This window comes from Scophthalmus maximus, chromosome 17, assembly GCF_022379125.1.
Source record: "Scophthalmus maximus strain ysfricsl-2021 chromosome 17, ASM2237912v1, whole genome shotgun sequence".
Lineage (NCBI taxonomy): Eukaryota > Metazoa > Chordata > Actinopteri > Pleuronectiformes > Scophthalmidae > Scophthalmus > Scophthalmus maximus.
Genome location: NC_061531.1, coordinates 18,775,001 through 18,795,204, shown reverse-complemented (window position 1 = coordinate 18,795,204; position 20,204 = coordinate 18,775,001). Strand labels below are relative to the sequence as shown.

Genomic DNA, 20,204 nt, shown 5'->3' with positions numbered 1-20,204 from the left:
GAGGCCAGTGAGGTGATCAGCCGTGAGAGTGAACGAGGTGGGCGAAACAACTTACAAAAAAAAATGTATATATATATTGACAGAAAGAAACAGAACATTAAAAGAGAACATCCGTGGACAAACTGTAGCTGATGGTATTTACAGTGTCGGCATCCCAGCAGGAAGGAGCATCCGTCAGACCGGGTGCTTGACCACTTAATGTAACACTGCCAGACATTTCCACCAGTTTTCCAGGGAATCATTCATGGATTATGATGAGGGCAATTTTTTTTGGGACATATGTAAGGGACTGATATCTGTGAGTGTGTGTGTAACTTGGTGCCACTTCATTGAATCGAAGGACTGTTGGGCCTTGGCCAGAGAGACAAGGGGGAGGGCGAGGTGTTTGGATTATGTATCACTCATCTTTGTCCAAAGTCATGAATAGTTTTGAAAGTGTGAATGTCAAACCTCCGTGGTCGTTCAGCGACAGATGTTGGTCCTGAGCGGGACGAGCATCGGCAACAACGACGACTCACCAACACGACGTGAACCATGTGAAGTCATGAGTTAACCCTCTAATTCGTACGATAACGCTTCCCAAACCTCAACCCTGCAATGTACAGTCAAGTTTTATACATCAATTTTTTTCAGGACAACCTAGGCCATCGGAATATGTATGCTACGGTGATATGACATGAATGTATTAGTAGTTATATGACCATAAACGGAAATTGAATCTCACAGACATTAATTTTAATGACACACCAAACAGCAATGATGAAGATTTTTCCGTCTTGAAAGCTGTTCTTTGACTCTGGCTATAAGGGAAATCAATTCAAAACATTCTTACTAATGCAAATCAAAAGTTATGTACGTTTTTCTACAAATGCGTCCTCTGATTTTTCAACGCACAAAGTCACTTGTGCCATTCTGCAAAGCACTTCCTGTCTGCAGTGACACACAGGAGTGTCGGTGGTAGTCGGAGTAGACAGGAGGAGTGAGAGGTCCTGTTTCCAGTGTAAAATCTTTGTTTAACAGTCGACAACACAGCGTCTGATTGGTACAAGTCCGTAACAAAGCCTCTGATTGGTCAAAGTGAATCTAAAATGGACGACAAGTCCCCTTACAACATCAACAGTAGCCTTTTACGTCTTCAAAAACGGGATTTAAATGATCATCAAAGTCATTCAATGTTGGATTTATCATCGTGGACATGCACAGGCCGAACTGCAAATCCTCTGAAAGGGCCACGGTCGCACGGAAGCCCTGCCTGGGACGGCGCCAGTGTTAGCATTCCGTCAAAAACAAACCGTAAGTTGCATAAACTGATCGAATGTTAAAAAACCCTCGCCTAATCCTATCAGACTCAAATCGTTAAGACTCCTCCTGCGTGAATACATTTAACATCCCGGTGACTTTTGCAGAAACAGTCGCGCGTGTCTTGTATCAGGAGTGTGTTCAATAAAATGCTGCGTTGGAGTTTTTACAGTGTTTGTTGCTCTGTGAACTTGGTTCACTGTCACTTGGAAAAACAAGGAGAGGCTTGTGAGCAGGCTTGTGTGACGACGAAGCAGGTACAGGTTGACACACGGTCACACTGTTGCTTCAGAGGGCCTGACGACCTTCTCCTCATTAGTTTCGTCGTTTGCCTGCGTTAGACCAGCCGGACTCACTTTGTGCAACTCCATCGATTCCTCCCTCCGCTACCTCTCTGTATTCGTCGTTACACGCGAGGTCAATAAACCTCCAAAATCAATATTTATAACAATCGATGCTGCATTCTCTATTATTTCACTTCCTTTGCAATGATTTCCGTTGATTGAATTTGCCTTCTTCTTCTTCTTCTTCTTCTTCTTCCTCCTCTCAGCGCAGAGTGTGTGTGTGTGTGTGTGTGTGTGTGTGTGTGTGTGTGTGTGTGTGTGTGTGTGTGTGTGTGTGTGTGTGTGTGTGTGTGTGTGTGTGTGTGTGTGTGTGTGTGTGTTTGCTGCCGTGGGTGCGCGCGCTCGCCCCTCGCCGCTCCCTGTCCGTTTCAATGATGCCTGGCTGTGTTTCTTTTGTGTCCCTGCAGGAAACACGTTGTGTAAGTCAGGAAGCATCGCCGTCTTCGGGAACGTGGTGTACAGCGGACTGCTGAACGATCACCTCTGGCATTTGGGAGTGCCCCTCTTTACAAGACTGGTAAGAGCGAGCGGGGGCCCCTCGGTGCACACTTACCTCCATTTTGTCGGTGGGAAGCGGGAGTTCCTCGTGGTTTCGGCGCCGAAAAAAACCCCCAAACAGGCTTCAGGTGCAGAATTCCCCAAAGTCTGTAATGGGCTGCGTTTGATGCCTGCTCCGCTTGACATGTGTTGGGTGAAGTTATACTCAGCGAGCGGGATGTGACAGTCGTCTGCGGCGGGATGCGAGACGAGAGGGGAAACTCCTCTGTATCTCGGCATCTTGTTAAATATCAGACATTTTAAAAGGTTTGCTGTGCTCTCTGCAGGCGGGAGCTTCAGGTAGGGAAGGTCCCATGTGAGACACAACAAAGACGCGTCTTCTCTCTGTAGCCCTGAAACACACTGGTGAAGCCAGATTGGTTTGTGGAATTTTTGTTCTTCCCCCGTCAAGACTGGCCCGATGTCGGAGTTTGCACCGGGAAAATAAAAAGGGCCGGCTTAATAATTCATGGACTGTGGTTTTTATGGCAACAGCTTAGAAAAAAATTACATGGTTTTAATCAAGAACTGGATGAGTTGAGGGTCCGTGTTAGGAATTGATGATGAACGTTTCTTTCCCTAATTGTCAAAGGGGAAGTTGAATGTTTGTTCTACACTTAACTCTCACTGGTGGTGCTGGAATCTGAGCCGCAGTACGGCAGACATGTTCTCTTCTTCTTCTTCTTCTTCTTCTTATGAATTCGAATTTTCCTCAAGAAAAAAATTGCTGGAAATGCAGCGCAGCACTTTTTTTTCCTTCCCCCTTCCTGTTAATTACCCTCTTTCGGAGCGGGTCGCAAGTTTTCATCAATGTTTATTATTGATTCAATCTGTCGCCGTATAGCTGTCATTTATGAGTCTGGAATTACCGTTGATTGGTGCACAAGGGTTGCATATAATTGGGTTACATTAAATAGATAATTCAGCTGATCTCATAAATGTCTAATGTGAAGGCTTGTTTGATTATCAATTAATGTCAAGCGGAGATGCAAGGGGAGCTGTCAGGGTTCCTGTTGGGTCTGCTTGTGTTGCATCTCTCTCTCCACAACTGTAACTGTCCACGGTGTGTACACTGAAATTTATTTGTATGTATTTTATATAATATATGCACTGCTGAATTCAAAGTAAACTGACACAAAAATTGGAAAGATCTGACAAGCGATACAGACGTCAAACAAGATTCCAATCAAACAGGAACAGTCACACATTCACACATCTACCTGTGAAGAGCAATGATGGAAAATTCAAACACGAGTGATGTTTCCATTGATCAAAAGTCACGATATCTAATATGATATCATGTTTCCAGGAACCCGCTCCATTCCTCTTGAAGCGGCGGTGCACCGAGTTGACTCGCCAGTTTTTACTTGCCGCATTTCTCACCGCGACGTGCGGAGAAAATGGGCCCTCGTGATGTCATGGTGATGATGCAATGCGGGTCAGGGGACACGCGGAGGAGGTGTGGAGTTTAGAATTTTAACACACCGTGACACATTTTCACACTTGTTCCCTGACGCCCAAAATGTAAACAAACACAAAGGAGCTAATATGAATGCGTGTACGGACCACACACACACACACACACACACACACACACACGTTACTCATGTTGTGAGGACGGCTAACGACCGCTGTCACGGCGTTAACATCCATCCCGGGGGCCGCTGAGTAACGACTGAGCTCACAGGCTGCGGCAGCGCTGGTTGTGAAGTGAAGTGAAATAGGGGAGGTAGTGGTGGGATGTGTGGGGGGGGGACGACGACGACGACGACTTCCTGCTGTGACAGCGAGGCGTGGCCTCGTGTTGCGGCTCGTGTAGCGCCTTCCCGCACGAACACACCACGTCTGCCCAGCAGTGGTATCAGCATGACACGCAGCGAGCCCCCCCCCCCACATCCACCAACACACGGCCCCCTAATTACTGCACAGCCCTGCCAGTTCGCAGCCCTGGGCCAGTATCGCCTGCTCGGTGCCAAGATGTAAACACTGCATTATTAACACTACATACAGTCTGTGCACAACAGCCGCCGTGTTTTAATACGCCCGACGTATGTCTACACACGCCGGCGTTCGTTTCTTTTAAGTGTCGCGATTCTTTACGTCGGAGCCATACAGAGGATTTATTGTTTCCCAGACAGTGAGCTCCCCAAAAAGAAATCCAGCAGATGGGCGATTTGCTGCGTATAGTGTAATGTATGCCTACAAATGATGTTTAATGATGTCTTGCGGGGCTTGTGGGAAGCAAAAAACATTACCGTTTTCAAGGCTAAATATGCAGGGCTGGAGTTAAATAGAATAAGTAGCGCCGTGTATATTTTTTTCTTGTTGTTTTATGCATATTTATCGTCTGTCAGGGCGTCTCGATGATGGCGTGGCACCGTTTCCCCGTCGTGAAGGGTCTAAATGCTTTTCTCAAAACAACCTCCTCCCGACGACCAGAATATTGAAATGTGTGCAGGAGAGCTGGTGAATCTTTGATATACTTTTTTTTTTGGGGGGGGGCGGGGGGGGCGAGAGCTTGCTTTAGAGCAGTCACATTTCAGATTGGAAATTTACTGAATGTACTTAAACTGAGCTAGAAATACTTGAACCTGCCAATTAAATACCCGCAATGTGTAATGTGTAATTTTCCTTGACTCTAAAACCACCCAGGTGTCTAAAACCCTCCAGTATAAGTAAGAATAATAAAGATAAAACACCACTCTTACTTGTAGCTGGAGCCAGGACTGTGAAGCAGACGGCCGCTAGTCGCTCAAATCATCCACGTTGTACAATAGTTTAATTTCTATATTTGATTCAGTTTTTTTGTTGTTGGTGTTGTTGTCGTCCTTGTTCGGCAGCTCGTGTGATCATCTTTTGCCGAATGTGCTCGCAAGTGTTTCGCAGCACAACTTCCTGTCTCTACAAAACCTGTCTTCTAATGCAATTCATAAAAAAAGCGTTCTAATCTTTCAGGCGTACACAATCGAACTTTATTCCTCTGTTGTTTCGGGCGGCGGCGCCACGCCGGCTCTGCGCTGCACTCGCTCTCGCGCCGAGCCGCAGTCAGCATCGAAATGTCAGCGCCCACCTGTGGAGCCCGGCCAAGACGGATAAGAAAACGAGCACATAGCTGCGGTGGATCCTCGTCGGCGAGTTGTTAAACGGGTCACTCCATAAAGTTGAGAGTGTGTGATTAAAAGGAAAAGAAACCTTCGGAGACTCGGGATTGGAGCCGCGTCTCTTCCCGTCTCCGGCCGCCGCCGGGGCGTCGATGATCGAGGGCGAAAGGGCCCAACTCGTAACTCCGGCCCCCGGAGGCCCCCACAGGCCCCGGATTGGGGCCGGGGGAGCGAGGACCGCTGCACACCGTCTCCTCTGGAGTCGTTCTAATGACGAGATCTGGAGCGCGTAGCTCGGCGGAAGTTGCTCCGCGAGCAGCAGCAGAAGTTCACCCACAGAGCAGAGGTGAGGCGGGGCATGAAATATTAAGACAACAGGTTTTTTTTCCCCGAGTCGGCGAAGGGGTTCTGAGACAGACGGACATTTTAGGAGCAGCACAAGCCCTGCGTGAGGCCTTTCACTTCCTCGTCTCTTTGAGAGCTCTATCTTTATAATGGATGGCGGCGTGTCTCCGGGGAGTGTCTAGACTATGGTGGGAAATCTAAATGGTCGGGGAAGGGGAGAAGCCACTCGCCTCCTCGCACGGGGAGAGTGGAGCACGGGAGAGGGGAGGCGGTTGAAGGAGGAGGACAGGAAGCAGGGGGAAGGCTCGGCCTGCAAACCCGGAGCAACGCCGTCTTAACCCAAATTCAGATTTCTCTTCCACTCTAATTGACGGAGATTCCTAGAAAGGAGACGTGGCGATTGTACGAAGCCTTAAAAAATGATCTTTCTACCTCTTTTTCTTCCTAATCCATGTGACCCCATATGCCCTCAGCTCCAGACCACGACGCTCTCCATCTGCCCCCCCCCCCCACGTCTGCTGCTGCCCCTCCGGTCTCTCCCTTTTCTTTTTTGCCTCCACCCTTTTCTTTTTTTTTATTCTGTTCCTCCATCTCTCCCCTCAGTTATTTATGAGCAAGACTTGAAATAGACTTCAGTATTTGATAAAAGCGCAATCCTTAATCCGAGTTGCCTGAGAAGTGCATTTCATTTTTATTTCCCATCAGAGATTGATGCAGCAACGGGGGCGGTTACCCACTCTGTGATTGCTAATGTAAATCCATTGGGTTTTCTGGTGGACATGTACAAAGATATGGAGAGGACGTGTATGTGCGCATGGTAATGCCACCGATAAGAGATTGTGTGTGTGTGTGTGTGTGTGCAAAGTAATGGAAATGCTGGATTGTGATGTAAGGAAAAGAGGAATGGCAGAATTAGATGATTCTTCTCTTTGATTTGTTCCTGAAATAAACCTCCGTTCTTCTAAAACATCACAATATTTACGGAAAAAATCACTAATTGCAATCTTTCTTCTGCCGCCGCCGGTGTTGCCGTTCCATATTTCACTGTTCACGTGTGCCTCTGCTGAAGGAGGCGGGGGAAAAAATAAAATGGGTGATAAATTTAAGATGACAGTTACGCCGTACGAACTCGGCCCCTCGTGTATCAATCCGCCTCGGAGCCAGCTGCAAATTTAACCCGGCCTCCTCATGTGGCAATTACCGACGGGTAACACAACCCCGACGCATCGCGCTCCGTTCATTAACGCCAATGTTCTTCTATAGCTGGAAAATGTTCTTCAGGAATCCTACAGCGAATTAGCTCACCCCCTCCGGACGTCTTTTGTTTTATTGGATGATCCGGTGCAGACCCCCCCCCCCCCCCCCCCCCACCGCGGGCGCCACAGGGTTAATATTTTAAAAAGCGCGAGCGAGCTCCTCCCGGTCGTGTATTGATGATATGTTTTGAAAATTTGCTGAGGCAGGCTCATTGTTACAGTGCTGTCTAGAAGATACCCAGGCCCCTCCCCTCCGCTCCTCTCCTCGCCCTCCTGTTTCTACCCCCTCCCCCCTTCTTTTTTTTTACCGCCAGCCGCCAGATGGAAAACACACTAAAGCATGTAATGTAATATAGCTTGGCACACAGAGGTGTTTCACAACCAACTTCATCTGGCCACTGATCTGTCACTAAGAGGATGAGGGGGGGTTCCTTACCCAAACACACTCCTGGTCACCGGCTCGTGAGTGTGGTTTCCTGCACTGGGAGAGAGAATAAATAAAAATGAAACATGCACACGCACACACACACACACACGCACACACACACACATACGCACGCACGCATGAAGACAGTGAACGTCAACTGCTAAAAGTAGAAGACAAGTGAGAAGATGGGCTGCGCCTCCCGATTGCCTGTAGCACACTTTAAGGTTTTCTCTGAAATGCCCCCAGTTTTTTAAATTATTTTTTTTATTTTCTGCGTTGTCTTCTTCTTCTTCTTCTTCTTCTTCTTTTTCTTCTCCTCTTCAACCAACTAAAACTGCCACGACTTCACGCAACGTCTCAGTAGCAAACGGCAAAAGAGAAGAGAGAGCGACGCTCTGTTCGTCCTCCACCACCATCGGCATCATCATCATCAACACAAGCCCCCCGCCCCCCCCACCGCCCGCTGCCCCCACCACCCCACGCCGCACTCTCCACCTCTCCACCACAAGTCCCAGCTTCCTGCCCCCCCTCCCTCCACCTCCCCCCTCCTCCTCCTCCTCCCCGGGATGCTGAATTTTACAGTACCGTCTGCAGGATCCCGGTTTTGTTTTCGGCGCGCTCCTCTGTGCAGAGCAACACAGCTCCGGTGGAGGAACGCTGGAGGCAGCTGTCAAGCGAAAAGGCTGCTCGCTCTCTCGTTGAGCCCCGGCGCTGTACCGACTGATTTCACATTCACCAATAAGAGACGGCAGAGAGGGAGGGGGGAGAGAGCAGAGACACAGAGGGGGAGAGAGAGAGTCTGGAAGTGAGTGGTGTGGCGAGGCAAGTGGAAGAGTGGAAGAGTGTCAAAAAGAAAAAAGAGGGTACAACACCTCCCCGGCTCTCGGTCCGTTTCCCCCACACATCTGCTTTGTTCACCCTCTGTCTGGTGTTGGCTCAGAAGAAGAAGAAGAAGAAGAAGAAGGTGGAGGAGGACGAAGGAAGGAAAGAAAGAAAGAAAGAAAGAGAGAGAGAAAGAAAGGTGTGGGGGGGGGGCTCTTAAAACATTGTAAAAAAAGAAGAGACGCGAGAGAGGAAGAAGGGTGAGGAGGAGGGTGGGGGGCAGACCTCAAGTCAAGCCCCATTGAACAGTTTAGAGGAAGGGCTGCCTCAGCGGAGCAGGGATCAGCAGAGCTCCTCTGTCCACAAAGCGCTCGGACTCTCCTCGACGCCCACGCCGGCCGGACCGGTCCCAGTGCTCGGCCCCGCTCTCGTCTGCCCGCCCGCCCGCCCGCCCGCCCGCCCACACCCGTCCCACCTCCACCATGATGATGTACTTTTGGGTGAGTACGGTGGTTCCACGACGGACGTGTGGATCTCTCACTGCAGAGGGATGCTGTGTGTGTGTGTGTGTGTGTGTGTGTGTGTGGCAGGCATATGCGTTAGTGTGTTTCATCCCCCGACAGTACTCTATACTGTGTGTGCATTAGGCGCTCGTGTGTGTGTGTGTGTGTGTGTGTGTGTGTGTGTGTGTGTGTGTGTGTGTGTGTGTGTGTGTGTGTGTGTTGCTGCACCTCCCACATGCATGAACAGAGCTGATGTTCTTTCTTTTTTTTTTTTCTTCCCTCACTTTTCATGTGTTTTATTGATGCCGGCTCGCTGCAGCCAGATGCTACAGAGGCCCTGTGTGTGTGTGTGTGTGTGTGTGTGTGTGTGTGTGTGTGTGTGGACACGTACGTACGTGTCGGATTTGTTCAGCCTTTGAATGAGCGAGGATGTTTGAGCGTGATTATTACCGCCACACTTAACACCTATACAAGTATTGTTTTTCAACTTCAGCCGGCAGTCGAGACTACCCAGCATGCAGTGCTGTACTGTACGTGTGCGTGTGTGTCATTTGGAACTCTCTTCCTACTGAACGCCCGCATGTCGGAGGGAACTGCTCGGGGCTCTTCCGGGGACACGTTTAGTTTTTTCTGATTTCCTCGTCGGCTTCTGTGCTTCACACACTCAGTCTTTTTGCTGTTGTTGTTGTTGTTGTTGTTGTCGTTGCCCACATACCGAAGTCGGTAGCCTGCTCCCTCCCCTCTCCTCTTTTTCATTTTTTTGTTTTGTGTGTGGTCGTTGTTTCATAAATGAGGCGACATCAGGCACAGATCGAGGATGATTACAGGCCGTCAGCTCGAGCTGCTGATTAATTCTGTTTGAGATCATGTGTGATTAGTCAGATTGGTTTTGTCTCTTCAGTGGTTTGTATTCTCACCACAACAATACACCGGGCCCAGCGCTGCTCGCTTTGCTCTTGCATTTACACTTTCCTTATTTCGTTCTCATTTTGAATTTCTTGCCAGTCCACATCGCAGACCATTTAATCCCCCGCCGACTTCCGTTTTGCTAACGTGTATTTTGTGCCGTCGCAGAAATGCAAAGTAAACAATATTATTTTTCTAATGCATCACACATCACAGCAGCATGGCCGCTGCATACAGTCTGCGCTGTAATGCAGTTAGGGTTGCAGAGTGTGTGTGTGTGTGTGTGGGTGTGTGTGGCTATTGATCGTGAGTTCAGATTTCTGGGGAGAAACCATCTTCTTTTTTTGTTTTTTTGGGTGGAAAAGTTGCTTTACATGGCCGACTCCATTTCAAACGACTCAATACTTGAACCACGTGTTTTGTTTAGTCCCCCCCCCCCCCCCCCCCCACACACACACACACACACACATTCTTGGAAGTGAGGTTGAATCATGAATAACAAAAGCATGTTGAGTATGCTGTGAATGAAACAAGCGCTGCATATTGATTTGTGGAGCTCAGATGTCTGACGAGCGAGAGGATGTGTTTTGGGGCCAGGGAGTTACTCGGAGTGGAGACATGAGAAAAAGTTTCTCCCTTTTGTTTCCAAGTAGAGTGGAAGTGACAGGAAGGTTTATGATTTCACAAATGATGTCATAACTCAAAGGGAAAAGGATACAGTGTGTACTTTAGTGTTTCTTGTTTTTGGAGGCCTCGCTCCAACACAGGCCTCCGCCGCGATACTCGAAGCGTTTCCCTCGTCACTGTCGTCCGGCCTCTTTGAAGGTTTGCTGTGCGGATGCTGCTTCACCTTCCTCCACCTCCAGTTTCATCACTGATTCTCCCTGCAGCCGTTCAGAGCGATGGCAACACACACACACACACACGCACACACACACACACATGAACAGAGCTGAACACAGTGAAGCCATAATGCTGACACTTTACGGCCCCGCGGGCTCATCACTGTACAACACATTAATATTTAACTGCTTTCAATCCCGTTCCCGTGTTTTATCATTTACCTCAGAAACTCACCTAAATGGAGTAGGAATCATCGGGATACAGGGCATCGTGACAACACAGTGTGATGAGGTGAAGTCACCTACTCAACGACGCGTTCAACTGATAGGAGTTTAGGTTAAAATCCGATTTGGGTAAAAAAGCGAAGGATCAAAACGTTTGTCTTCTTCCAGCTTCTCAAACGTGAGGATTTGCTTAACTTGTATCTTATATAAATGGCAACGAGGGATCGAGGAAATTGTGACGCTCATTTGGTCAGATTTTCGGAGGATGGGAGTTGGCGGTTGAAAATGTTTTAATGCGAAAATCGAACTCTACGGTGATTTTGATTTCGTGCTGAAACAATTATGATGATTTATAGAAAATGAAGCGATAAATGACGGATACTCTGGTAACTGCAATGGCCTGTTGGTGTGACAGATGCTGTTTGTCCCAATCGAACGTCTTGTGTTGTTAACTTTTGCGCATTGTCGACGCAAAATAAACGGAGTAATACAGGTTGATCTTTTGCATTCTGATATCTCGTCGTCCCGACAACCACGCGCAAAGAGCTGCGCATGAAAATTTAAATTCCGTTGCTAAAACAGAAGCAGGAATAGAACTTTCTGGAGGCAGGCAGGTGTTCGCCAAAAATATGAATGTTTCCAGCTTCTTGTAACAGAGCAGAGGAGCAAAGCCGTGGAATAACGGATATCTCCTCACCTTCTCTGGGCTTTTTGGGGGGGTTTTCTCCGCAGACCCAAAAAACGACATCTGCTCAGCGGCAGAACGTTTGCTCAGCATCATGGCGAAGTGGAACTGTGAGGGAACCTTGCATTACACCTGTCACTCCGGAAAGAAAAGGAATCATCATAACTGGTGCATGATCAATGATTCACCGCCTCTCCCTGGTACCTCCAGTGTGTGTGTGTGTGTGTGTGTGTGTGTGTGTGTGTGTGTGTGTGTGTGTGTGTGTGTGTGTGTGTGTGTGTGTGTGTGTGTGTGAGAGAGTCGGCCGGCGTTTAGCTGCGAGCGGCGGACGGGACCGCCTCCTGTTTGAACTGCAGGTGGTGAGCATTACCTGCGGTCCCTCCGGAGGCCTGTCAGCCGTGCATCAGTCTGGGGAACCTGCGAGCTCCCCTCATTAGAATATTTATTCACCAAGCAGATGTTCTTATCCGGGGCAATTACCTTTGGCTTACATTTCCCTGTTGCCCACTGATATAGATGAATGTGTATACAAAGACGTCCCGGGTTATGCATGGGGCCCCTGGGTGCCACCCACCTCTCTCTCCCTCCCGCTCTCTCTCTCTCACCCATATGTGTGGCGTGCGAGCCAGCGACCCGTCTGGTCCGCCACAGTGCGCAAAAAAAACACACACACACACACAAAAAAAAAAAGGACCCTCAACTCCTCGGAGGTAATTGGAAGAAGTGGAGGCACATCTCCGGCGATAGGCCACATCGTGATGGAGACGACGGCCTGTATATCATTCTCTCCACCCGGCTGTTCCTTTGTATTAGCGACAGAGGGAGAAAGAGGAAGAGGCATGGAGTGGAGAAGCCATGCATGCTTCTGTCCTCCCCTCGGTGTGATGAATAATTTAGCAGTGCAGGGCCCTCGCTGTCGAGTGGAGATGGTGGTAATGGGGAGGCTGGATATATATGTGTGGCATTGGCAAAGGAGCGATGGTTAACGTTAGACTTCCCCCCTCGAACCGACGCACTCGAGTGTGCCACCGGCACGAGCTCGGCGCTGCATTGATGCTTTTTGTTTGCCTTATGTGCTTTAAAATAAAAAATTTTAAATAAAAAGATGACAGGGACGTCCACAAACTCGGGCGTGGAGATGAGGAAGGAGCCGCTCTGGGGCTTCTGGACCGGCGGCGGCCATTAGCAGGAGTGGACGCTCGATCAAAACTGGTGCGAAAGCGGTCGTGTGCATTGTGATGCAAAGTGTGTCGGTGGTTCTTGCGCACGCACACTGCTCCAACGCCTTGACACGGTCTCGGCCCCTGTGTGGGTTTTGCAGCCAAAGCCGGCGGAGGGAGGGATGTTTTGAAATTCATGGCGGACGGCGCGCGGAGGCACAGCTGATCAGCCATTCTGGGCAGAGGGGGAGAGCGGCCCGGTTTCATATTGCAAGATGAAGTGCCTGCGATCGTTTGTTAATGTATTAATTGATCTGTGTCCTCAGACGGGCGAGCGAATCAGGAGTCGTGTCACGTAGACTCTTTAGTACTCCACCGAGGAGCCTTCATGAGACGCTGCTGGCCGGCATCTCCAGCCCCATTACAGGGCCGGCGCCGCCTCGCACTCCTCACCTGACTGCTGTAATAACTTCAGACATTTCTATCTGCCCTTCGGCGAACAGGCCTGCGACAGTTCGGGGGCTTAGCATCCGATGCGAGGCGCTTCTTTAAAAAAGGCTTATACTGCAGGTGATTCACTCCGCGGGTAGAGGGGGTGGGGGGTGGGGGGGGGGGGGGGGGGGGGGGGGGGGGGGGGGGGGGGGCACGTGACGTTGTTTTGTCTCCTCCGTTGCTCTCCTTTCCCTCATAAGTTTCAGGGAATGGCTGTTGCAATCAAGTCATTAACTTCCAGCTGAATGTTTTATAATCTGGAAGGCAACACGAGCCTTTGTAGCAGAGCTGATGTAACAGCCCCCCCCCCCCCCCCCCCGCCCCCCCACCCCCCCGCCGTCGCCGCTGCAACGCCGAGGAAGCGGTGCAGTCGGAACATCCAGGAAAAACCTGTTATCTGTTTAACCGCTAATACCGACGGGATTAAAGCAACTTAATCTGGTTGTTAACTGTGTATTTTTCCCCCAATACAAACACATTTCCTCCCCCTTTTCTTCTCTGCTCTTGTTTTTCTTTCCAAGCCCATGCAGCTCCCCCCCCCCCTTTCACACTCTGTGGGATCATTAGCAATCAGGAGCTTTAACAATAATTCTGTCAGCTTTTGGTCTCGTCCCCTCGGGGCCAATGGGTCCAGAGCCCAGCTAATTGTGATTAGGCTCTGACAGCAGGTTTCTACTTGCAGGATTCTCACACCGCAGTCCTCTTTGATATTAGCCTCACAGCTGATAAAGAGATTAGATACAAGGGGAGAGGGAGAGGAGGAGGTGGAGGAGGACGAGTGGGGGGGGGGGCTGTTCTTAAACTACAGAAAGACACCTACACAGGGGAAATCACTGGCGAGTTTAGCAGAGGAAAATAGATCCGGACGCAGTAAAAGCCTTTGCGCCCGCTTATTGCACCTGCTATCATTAGCGCTTTTGTACACATGGTCAGCCTCCCAGGGAAAAGTCATTATCCAGCTGTGCCGTTATTTTTCTGCTGTTTTCTCCTAGTGGAGTGTGACTTCAGGGCCGCAGCCAGCGCACCGTTTAATGCCTCCAACACAATAAAGGACTCCAGCCCTTAATGATGTGGGATTGGATGGCCATGCCTCAGGTTGTCCAGGGGGCCTGTGAGCTGTTACTATACGAGCGGCCATTTTGACTCGCCGCGCAGCCGAGCCCCCCCCCCCCCCCGTGTCACTTCAACACCCGAACCATTCCAGAGGAGGCAGAAAATAAAAATCAGATTTAATGATTAATGGCGGCGGCGTGAAGGGAGCGAAGGGAGCGAAGGGAGCAAGCGGTGGCGTCGTAGGGATGGAAAGTTGCCAGCGCACACCTTCACTCGCCAGAAACACGAGGCGATATTGTCTGCGAGCGAGTCACCCGCAGAGCGATGTGAGTGATTGTGCGGAATAATGTCTTCAAACTAAAGCCGGAGCAGACATTTATTTCTTTTTCTACATCTCGACTGACTCGGGGGAATTAAATATTAAGGTTATACCACGGCCTCTCCCGACAAACGATGATCAGCCAAAGGAAACTGGAGCGAAGGGGTTCAGAGAATTTTGCCCCAAATTTCATCACGTCTTGGAACCCTAAAAATAGACAAGAGGCGTTCGTTTGAGCGACTGACAGTCGGACCAGAAGTGTGTCTCAGGATCACACCGTGTGTCATTTAAGCCTCTTCTTTTTTCTTTTTTTTGTCACAGAAGCAGGAAGAGAAGAGTATTTTCTTGGCAATTGCGAACGCCGTGGCCTCAAAATGTCCCGCTTCAGCTGATCCAAGGGAAGAAATAGCATCTCTCAGCACCGATTCAATTGCAGACGTTCCCTCTCCTCTCCCCTTTTTCATTTCAGAATGCACTCGCACAAACAGTAATCGTCAGCTGCGCCGACGTCGAACGCGCCACACGCGGGCGATTGTTCCTTTTGTTCATTCACTCCACTTCTTCCCGCGGTCCGTCCTGTTGCACTGCCGCGTAAAGTCTCTGACGGCGGTCCCTCATCCTCTCCTCTTCCGGCAGGCGCTGCGGCAGAAGGTGTGTGCATCGCTAACACGCCGGTGCCACAGATATGCCCCGAAGTGTCAGCTCTCACATACGGAGGAGATTGGAAGGAGAGGACGGCCCCGCGAGAGCGGCAGCAACATATCCACTGGCAACCTGCCACGCGTGATAAGAAGAAGCACTTCTGCCCCTCGCTCGCTCTCGCTCCCCCTCGTTTCACCTCGAAGCAGCGAATGTAATTTGTGCGCTTTTCACTGTAGTTTTGTTGCCACTCGGTTGTTCAAGTAGACTCATCGGGTCTTTGAAATCCACAAACAAAAAACCTGCCGCCTGCAGGTTTTAGTGATTATCACCCTGACAAAGTGGTGACAAAACGAGTGAAAGGACAAAAAGAAAACGCACACGAGAGAGTCGCGGTAGAACAAGTACAAGAGGAGTTCGAAAATCTTTTGGAATTTGCTTATGAATATAATTCATGGACATTTCGCCGTGGTCATGAGCCTTTTTAACTTTTAAACCAGCAGGTGTTTTCTCAGTTTGCTGAGTGGAGATTTTGCTGCGACTCGTTCAAATATTCCTCATACAGATTATGTAACAGTCACATTTTACGCGTACTTACATGTTTTTCATCTAGAAATTTGCAACTAAGGGTCAATTCTCATGTGTGTTTCATCGTACGTTATATTTAATATGAAAGGTTGACATGATGAACAGTATGAGTCTGAAAACTACAACCTGCAGTTACATGCAGAGAGTTGATGTCGTGTCCACAGAATCTTTGTTTTTTCTGGTAATTTAATCCGGGGGGCGGGAATACACTACCTTACATTACATTACAGTACAATATTTATAAAAAATAATAACTTAACAATATGTAGGCATAGTTTTTATCCACCAGGGTTTTAAAGTGGAGAAAGGTATGAATTAAAATGTACATATTCAAGTTCAGCGTTCAAAGTAGCGTTAGTGTCATTATATTAAGGGGTCAGACACAAATATAAGGAAATATAAGTGTCAGTTCCCCGAGGCATGAAAACATTAGACAATTAAAAGATAAAACGACAATTAAAAACATAAACATCGCTAAGAACAAGAACAACAAAGTGCAGTGTGAAGTTCAAACCCTGCGAGCAGCAGCAGCAACACTGTATACTGTATATATATATATATACTGTAAGAGTAGGCAGTGTACACAATAAAAAACAATTCAATGCTGCGTTATTGCACCAGGAGAAATAGTTCATTTTAGTGGTCCGTCAGTAGGTGTGTGTGCGTGTGTGTGCGTGTGTGTGCGTGCGTGTGTGAGAGAGATGTGGAGGGGGGGTGTGTTCATGAGTCGAACAGCTCGGGGAAAGAATCCGTTTTTTAGTCTTGGTGCATGTGACTGATATTCGTGGTGTAGCACGAAAATGTTCAAAAATAAGAATTCAACTGTGGTCTGAATTGAGGAGGGTAGCGTACGTAAACATGACGGGAGACCAAGTCTATCATCCGGGTGTCTGGAGTGTCACCGAGGGACATCTTTTTGTTTTTGCATTGTTTTATGTGTGTTGTTGATCTTTAGGGGGTTGCGAAGGGCTCGATCCAAAAAGCTCCTTATATATACTCTTCTCAATCAATGCCGCCGGGTGTAAAAACCCACTTGTCACGTAAAAGGGTGAAGAAACAGTGGTGGCACGCGGGGCCGTAAAAATTAATGGCAGGAGAGTGACATTAGTGTTATAGGTTATTAACCGATTTCTGGGGATTTATGACCCTAATTGAGGGGCCGGTGTCAAAGGGAATGGAGCAAATAAGAGTGGCGCTGGCTGACAGCTGGGGGGGGGGGGGGGGGGGGGGGGGGGGGACTGGGGACGCCACAATTTGAGCCTTCCCCAGTAAATTGTGGCCGGGACTTTATACGTCTCGGCGGAGAGGCCCCTGCTCACTACCGGTTTGCCCCCGGGGTCCCGGGGCCGTGCCCCGGGCCTACCTCCATCCTCCGGGTCAGACACAGCCCGGCTCAGCAGATGATGAGAAACGCTACTTCATCTCACCTCATGTCAGACTCGGCCTCTCTCTCTCGGTGTCATCCAGCGTCCGTGTGTGTCTGTGCGCTCCTGTCAGTGTGTGTGTGTGTGTGTGTGGGGGGGGGGTGTGTTTGTTGGGAGGGAGCCGTTCACACTCATGTAGTTTTCATGATCATGAATATAACCTGCTGTGTATTTGCAGCCAATGGTTTTTGTGTTTTTTTTCTCTCCCCTGGCCCGGCCGGTGTGAGCTGGTCAGAAACTGCTGCTTAAGCTTCGACTAGAAACGGAAATATTCAGCAGCGAGCAAAGGGCCAGCGCCGTGAAGATGACTGAACTCCGGCTGATGAATAATTCTCAGTGAAAAGGGTCGCATAATGTGACACGCTTGTCATTTCATCCCCGCAGATAAATACATATATATATATATATATGTATCTACAGATAAATTAATACAGGTGCGAGGACACCGCGATTGTGGCCAAAGAATACAAACACAGCTTTTCTCATTTTTTCTTCTTCTTTCTTTTTCCCTTTATGATTCAATCCCTGAAGGTCAAAAGCCGCACTTCTTCCTCTCGGTGTCGTGAATCTGTCCGAGCAGAACCACAACTGCTGCTTGTAGCAAACGCAGCACGACAAAGGTCCGACGGAAGGTGCCCCCCCCCCCCCCCGGTAGGCTTCATGTCTACGTCTCAACGACACGGCTCGTGTGCAGTGTTGGAAGAAAAATCCTGTTTAAACTTTTCTACCTGCAATCTTGTGATATATTGAGAGTTTTTCAGTTTTTCCCTCTCGGTCAGAAGTGTAGATGCACTGCTCACAAAATGGCTGCAGAGCCTCCATCACCGACAGGGACGCAGCGTTCGCAGCAATAGGTAAAAGCTGCACTGCGTTCACTGCGTACGTGGCCTCATTTGTTCGCAGCTGCGGAGGTTGTTGTTCTTCTTCCTGGTCCACGCGGAGGAGTTCACGCACGGGCCGTGTCCGGTACAACGGAGCGGAGGGCGCACGGACGTCCGCTCGGAGCCCCGATGGACGTCACGCGGCTGCTCGTCGTGAACAATCGTGTCTGGCGTGTCCATCGAAAACACGCGGCGATGGCGTCCCGAGTCTCACAAACGAGTCCCTGTTCATCGCGTGATCGAATCCCCGTTTATCTTTCGTCTCTGCACGGAGACGCGCGGCGCCGAAGAGAGAGGGCGAGGAAATGAATATTTAAAACAGGCTCGCTACGCCGGAAGACGCTTCCATTCATCTTGAAGCAGAAGCTGCACACTACCTTGTCGTCAACAACGACTTGAACCTGGACCTCCCAGTGAAAGGGGCCCGGACCCCCCCCCCATGTGCGTTTGTTTACTCGGGGGTCCTTCGGTGGCGGCGGCGTTCTGCACCAGTGCTCCGCGGCTTTTTGTGCAGCAGCTTTTTTCTGTGCGGCGCCCCTAACCTGCTTTAAAAGGCCTTTCAGCGCGGGGACGCTGACATGCTGCGCTATCACATCTCGGCCCCGGCAGAACGTACACAGAGCCATTCAGACACTGGGCCGAGTGAAATGGGTTTTATCCAGCGGGTTTGCCGATTGAATGTAATGGCACCGTCTCCGGGGACCGGAGTTTTCTATCCTCTGATGTTCGCATTGATACGACGCAGCGGCGCTGAGCAACAGCGCGGCCTCAGCTCTTTTAAATTATGCATTTTCATGACTGGAATGTGGGAAGAGAGAGAGTGTGCCACTTCTGGACGTTCGCGTTAAACAAAACGGATGCGCGTGTCTCGCCGCGCGTTACATAATCAAAAGGCCGTACGGAAGCCTCGGTGTTTGGAGCGAGGGAAATACCAGATGAGGCTGTTTTTTTTCGTTTTTGCTTGGGTGAAAAAAAGAAGAAGAAAAAAACATTAAATGGAAAATGATGTTTGCATGAGCAGCAAATAAATAACACTGATAGTTTCGGAGCTGATGAATGACACGTAATGAGAATTAATATCCGTATGAATGTCATCGCTTGGGGTTTGAGAGGCTGCGTGACAGCTTAATCCCGAGGAATGACAGAGACAAACAGAAAAGACATTTCTCCGCTGCGCTGACTGATGACGTGCCGACAGTGCGGCCGGCGCGTTTCAAATGGCGGCGAGCAAATAAACAAGGACGCCCCCCCCCCCCCCCCCCCCCTCTCTCTCTCTCTCCTCGTCGGCGGCGACGCAGTTGGTATTTGACAGAGAGGCGCATGGCGGTGTGCGTTTTAATTAAAAAAGAAAAATTCAATAACCTTATCAAGACTTGCCATTTTAGTTTGAGACGTATCGATCGGGCCGTTCAGTTATGCAGATCCTTTCATCTTCCTGTGCAATTTTGCGTGGCGGCCTCTGGTTACTGAAAAAAAAAAAAATGATCTCATTTCAGAAAAATCCATTTCATATATTATTCAGGTTCATGTTTAGTTCGGCTTACAATACAATATTCAAATGCGGTCGCCGTGTCATGTACGGCGCGCCTCAATACCAAAGGGGGCCACGGACCAGAGGTGTAGGGAACAGAGTGAAGGTCCGGGGGCCGATCGGAGCCTCGGGGACCAGGAAGTGTTCCTGTTTTTTATTTTACCAGACGCTGAACACGAGTGTGTGAAGGTGAGCGGCTGTCGCCAGAGACTCGGGACAAGATGGACAAACTGCTGCCAGAGAGAGGAGGGAACTGTGCCACTGATGATCCGTCGCAGCAGTAGGCTAATTGCCCACACACCTCTGTGTACCCCCCCCCCCAATATGTCTGCTAATGGAATTAAAAAACATGTTGCCAGGGGTCTTTTGCAATTTGGAAAAATAAGTCCATTAAGTTCATTAATTTAATAATGGGCAATAATAATGAATAAAAAGTATTGCCCAATTAGAGTGTGTGTGGGGGGGGGGCGGTATGGTTGGCTGTTTCACATTCATTGGAAAAACCACCTCAGTGTGCAACGGCTTAATGAGATTATAATGGAATTGATATCGCATAGGTAGTGAATTAAAACCGTTACCGGAGAAGCCATTAGCAGCGAAACTCTAATCCCGCAAAAAACACTTGTCACGGCTGAAACGGGGGCTTCTGCTTTTTTTCCGTTATCGGGGCGTCGGGGAAGAAAGCGGCGAGGAGTCGGCCCCCGCCGGGGGAAAGAAGACGCCGTCTGAAGGGGAACGTGCGGCGACGGTGATGATGTGTGTGCTAACAGCCGTGAATGTCAGCCAGTCGTCTCAGTGTGTGTTTGTTGCCTTCGTGCCGGCTGC

At 49.4% G+C, this 20,204-nt stretch overlaps 1 protein-coding gene across 4 annotated transcripts in view; it reads left to right on the top strand.

Annotated features, from left to right (window-relative positions):
- The window catches only part of LOC118289488 (RNA binding protein fox-1 homolog 3-like), a 451,402-nt gene that overhangs the window by 332,623 nt on the left and 98,575 nt on the right, over window positions 1-20,204 (top strand). For 2 of the 4 annotated variants that reach the window (XM_035616538.2, XM_035616539.2), the window contains one exon: window positions 2,051-2,160. In XM_035616538.2, coding sequence (XP_035472431.1) covers window positions 2,051-2,160 — 110 coding nt within the window. Of the gene's footprint in view, window positions 1-1,140; window positions 1,294-2,050; window positions 2,161-20,204 lie in introns of those variants that run through there. The other 2 variants (XM_035616541.2, XM_035616540.2) reach the window with 2 other exon arrangements.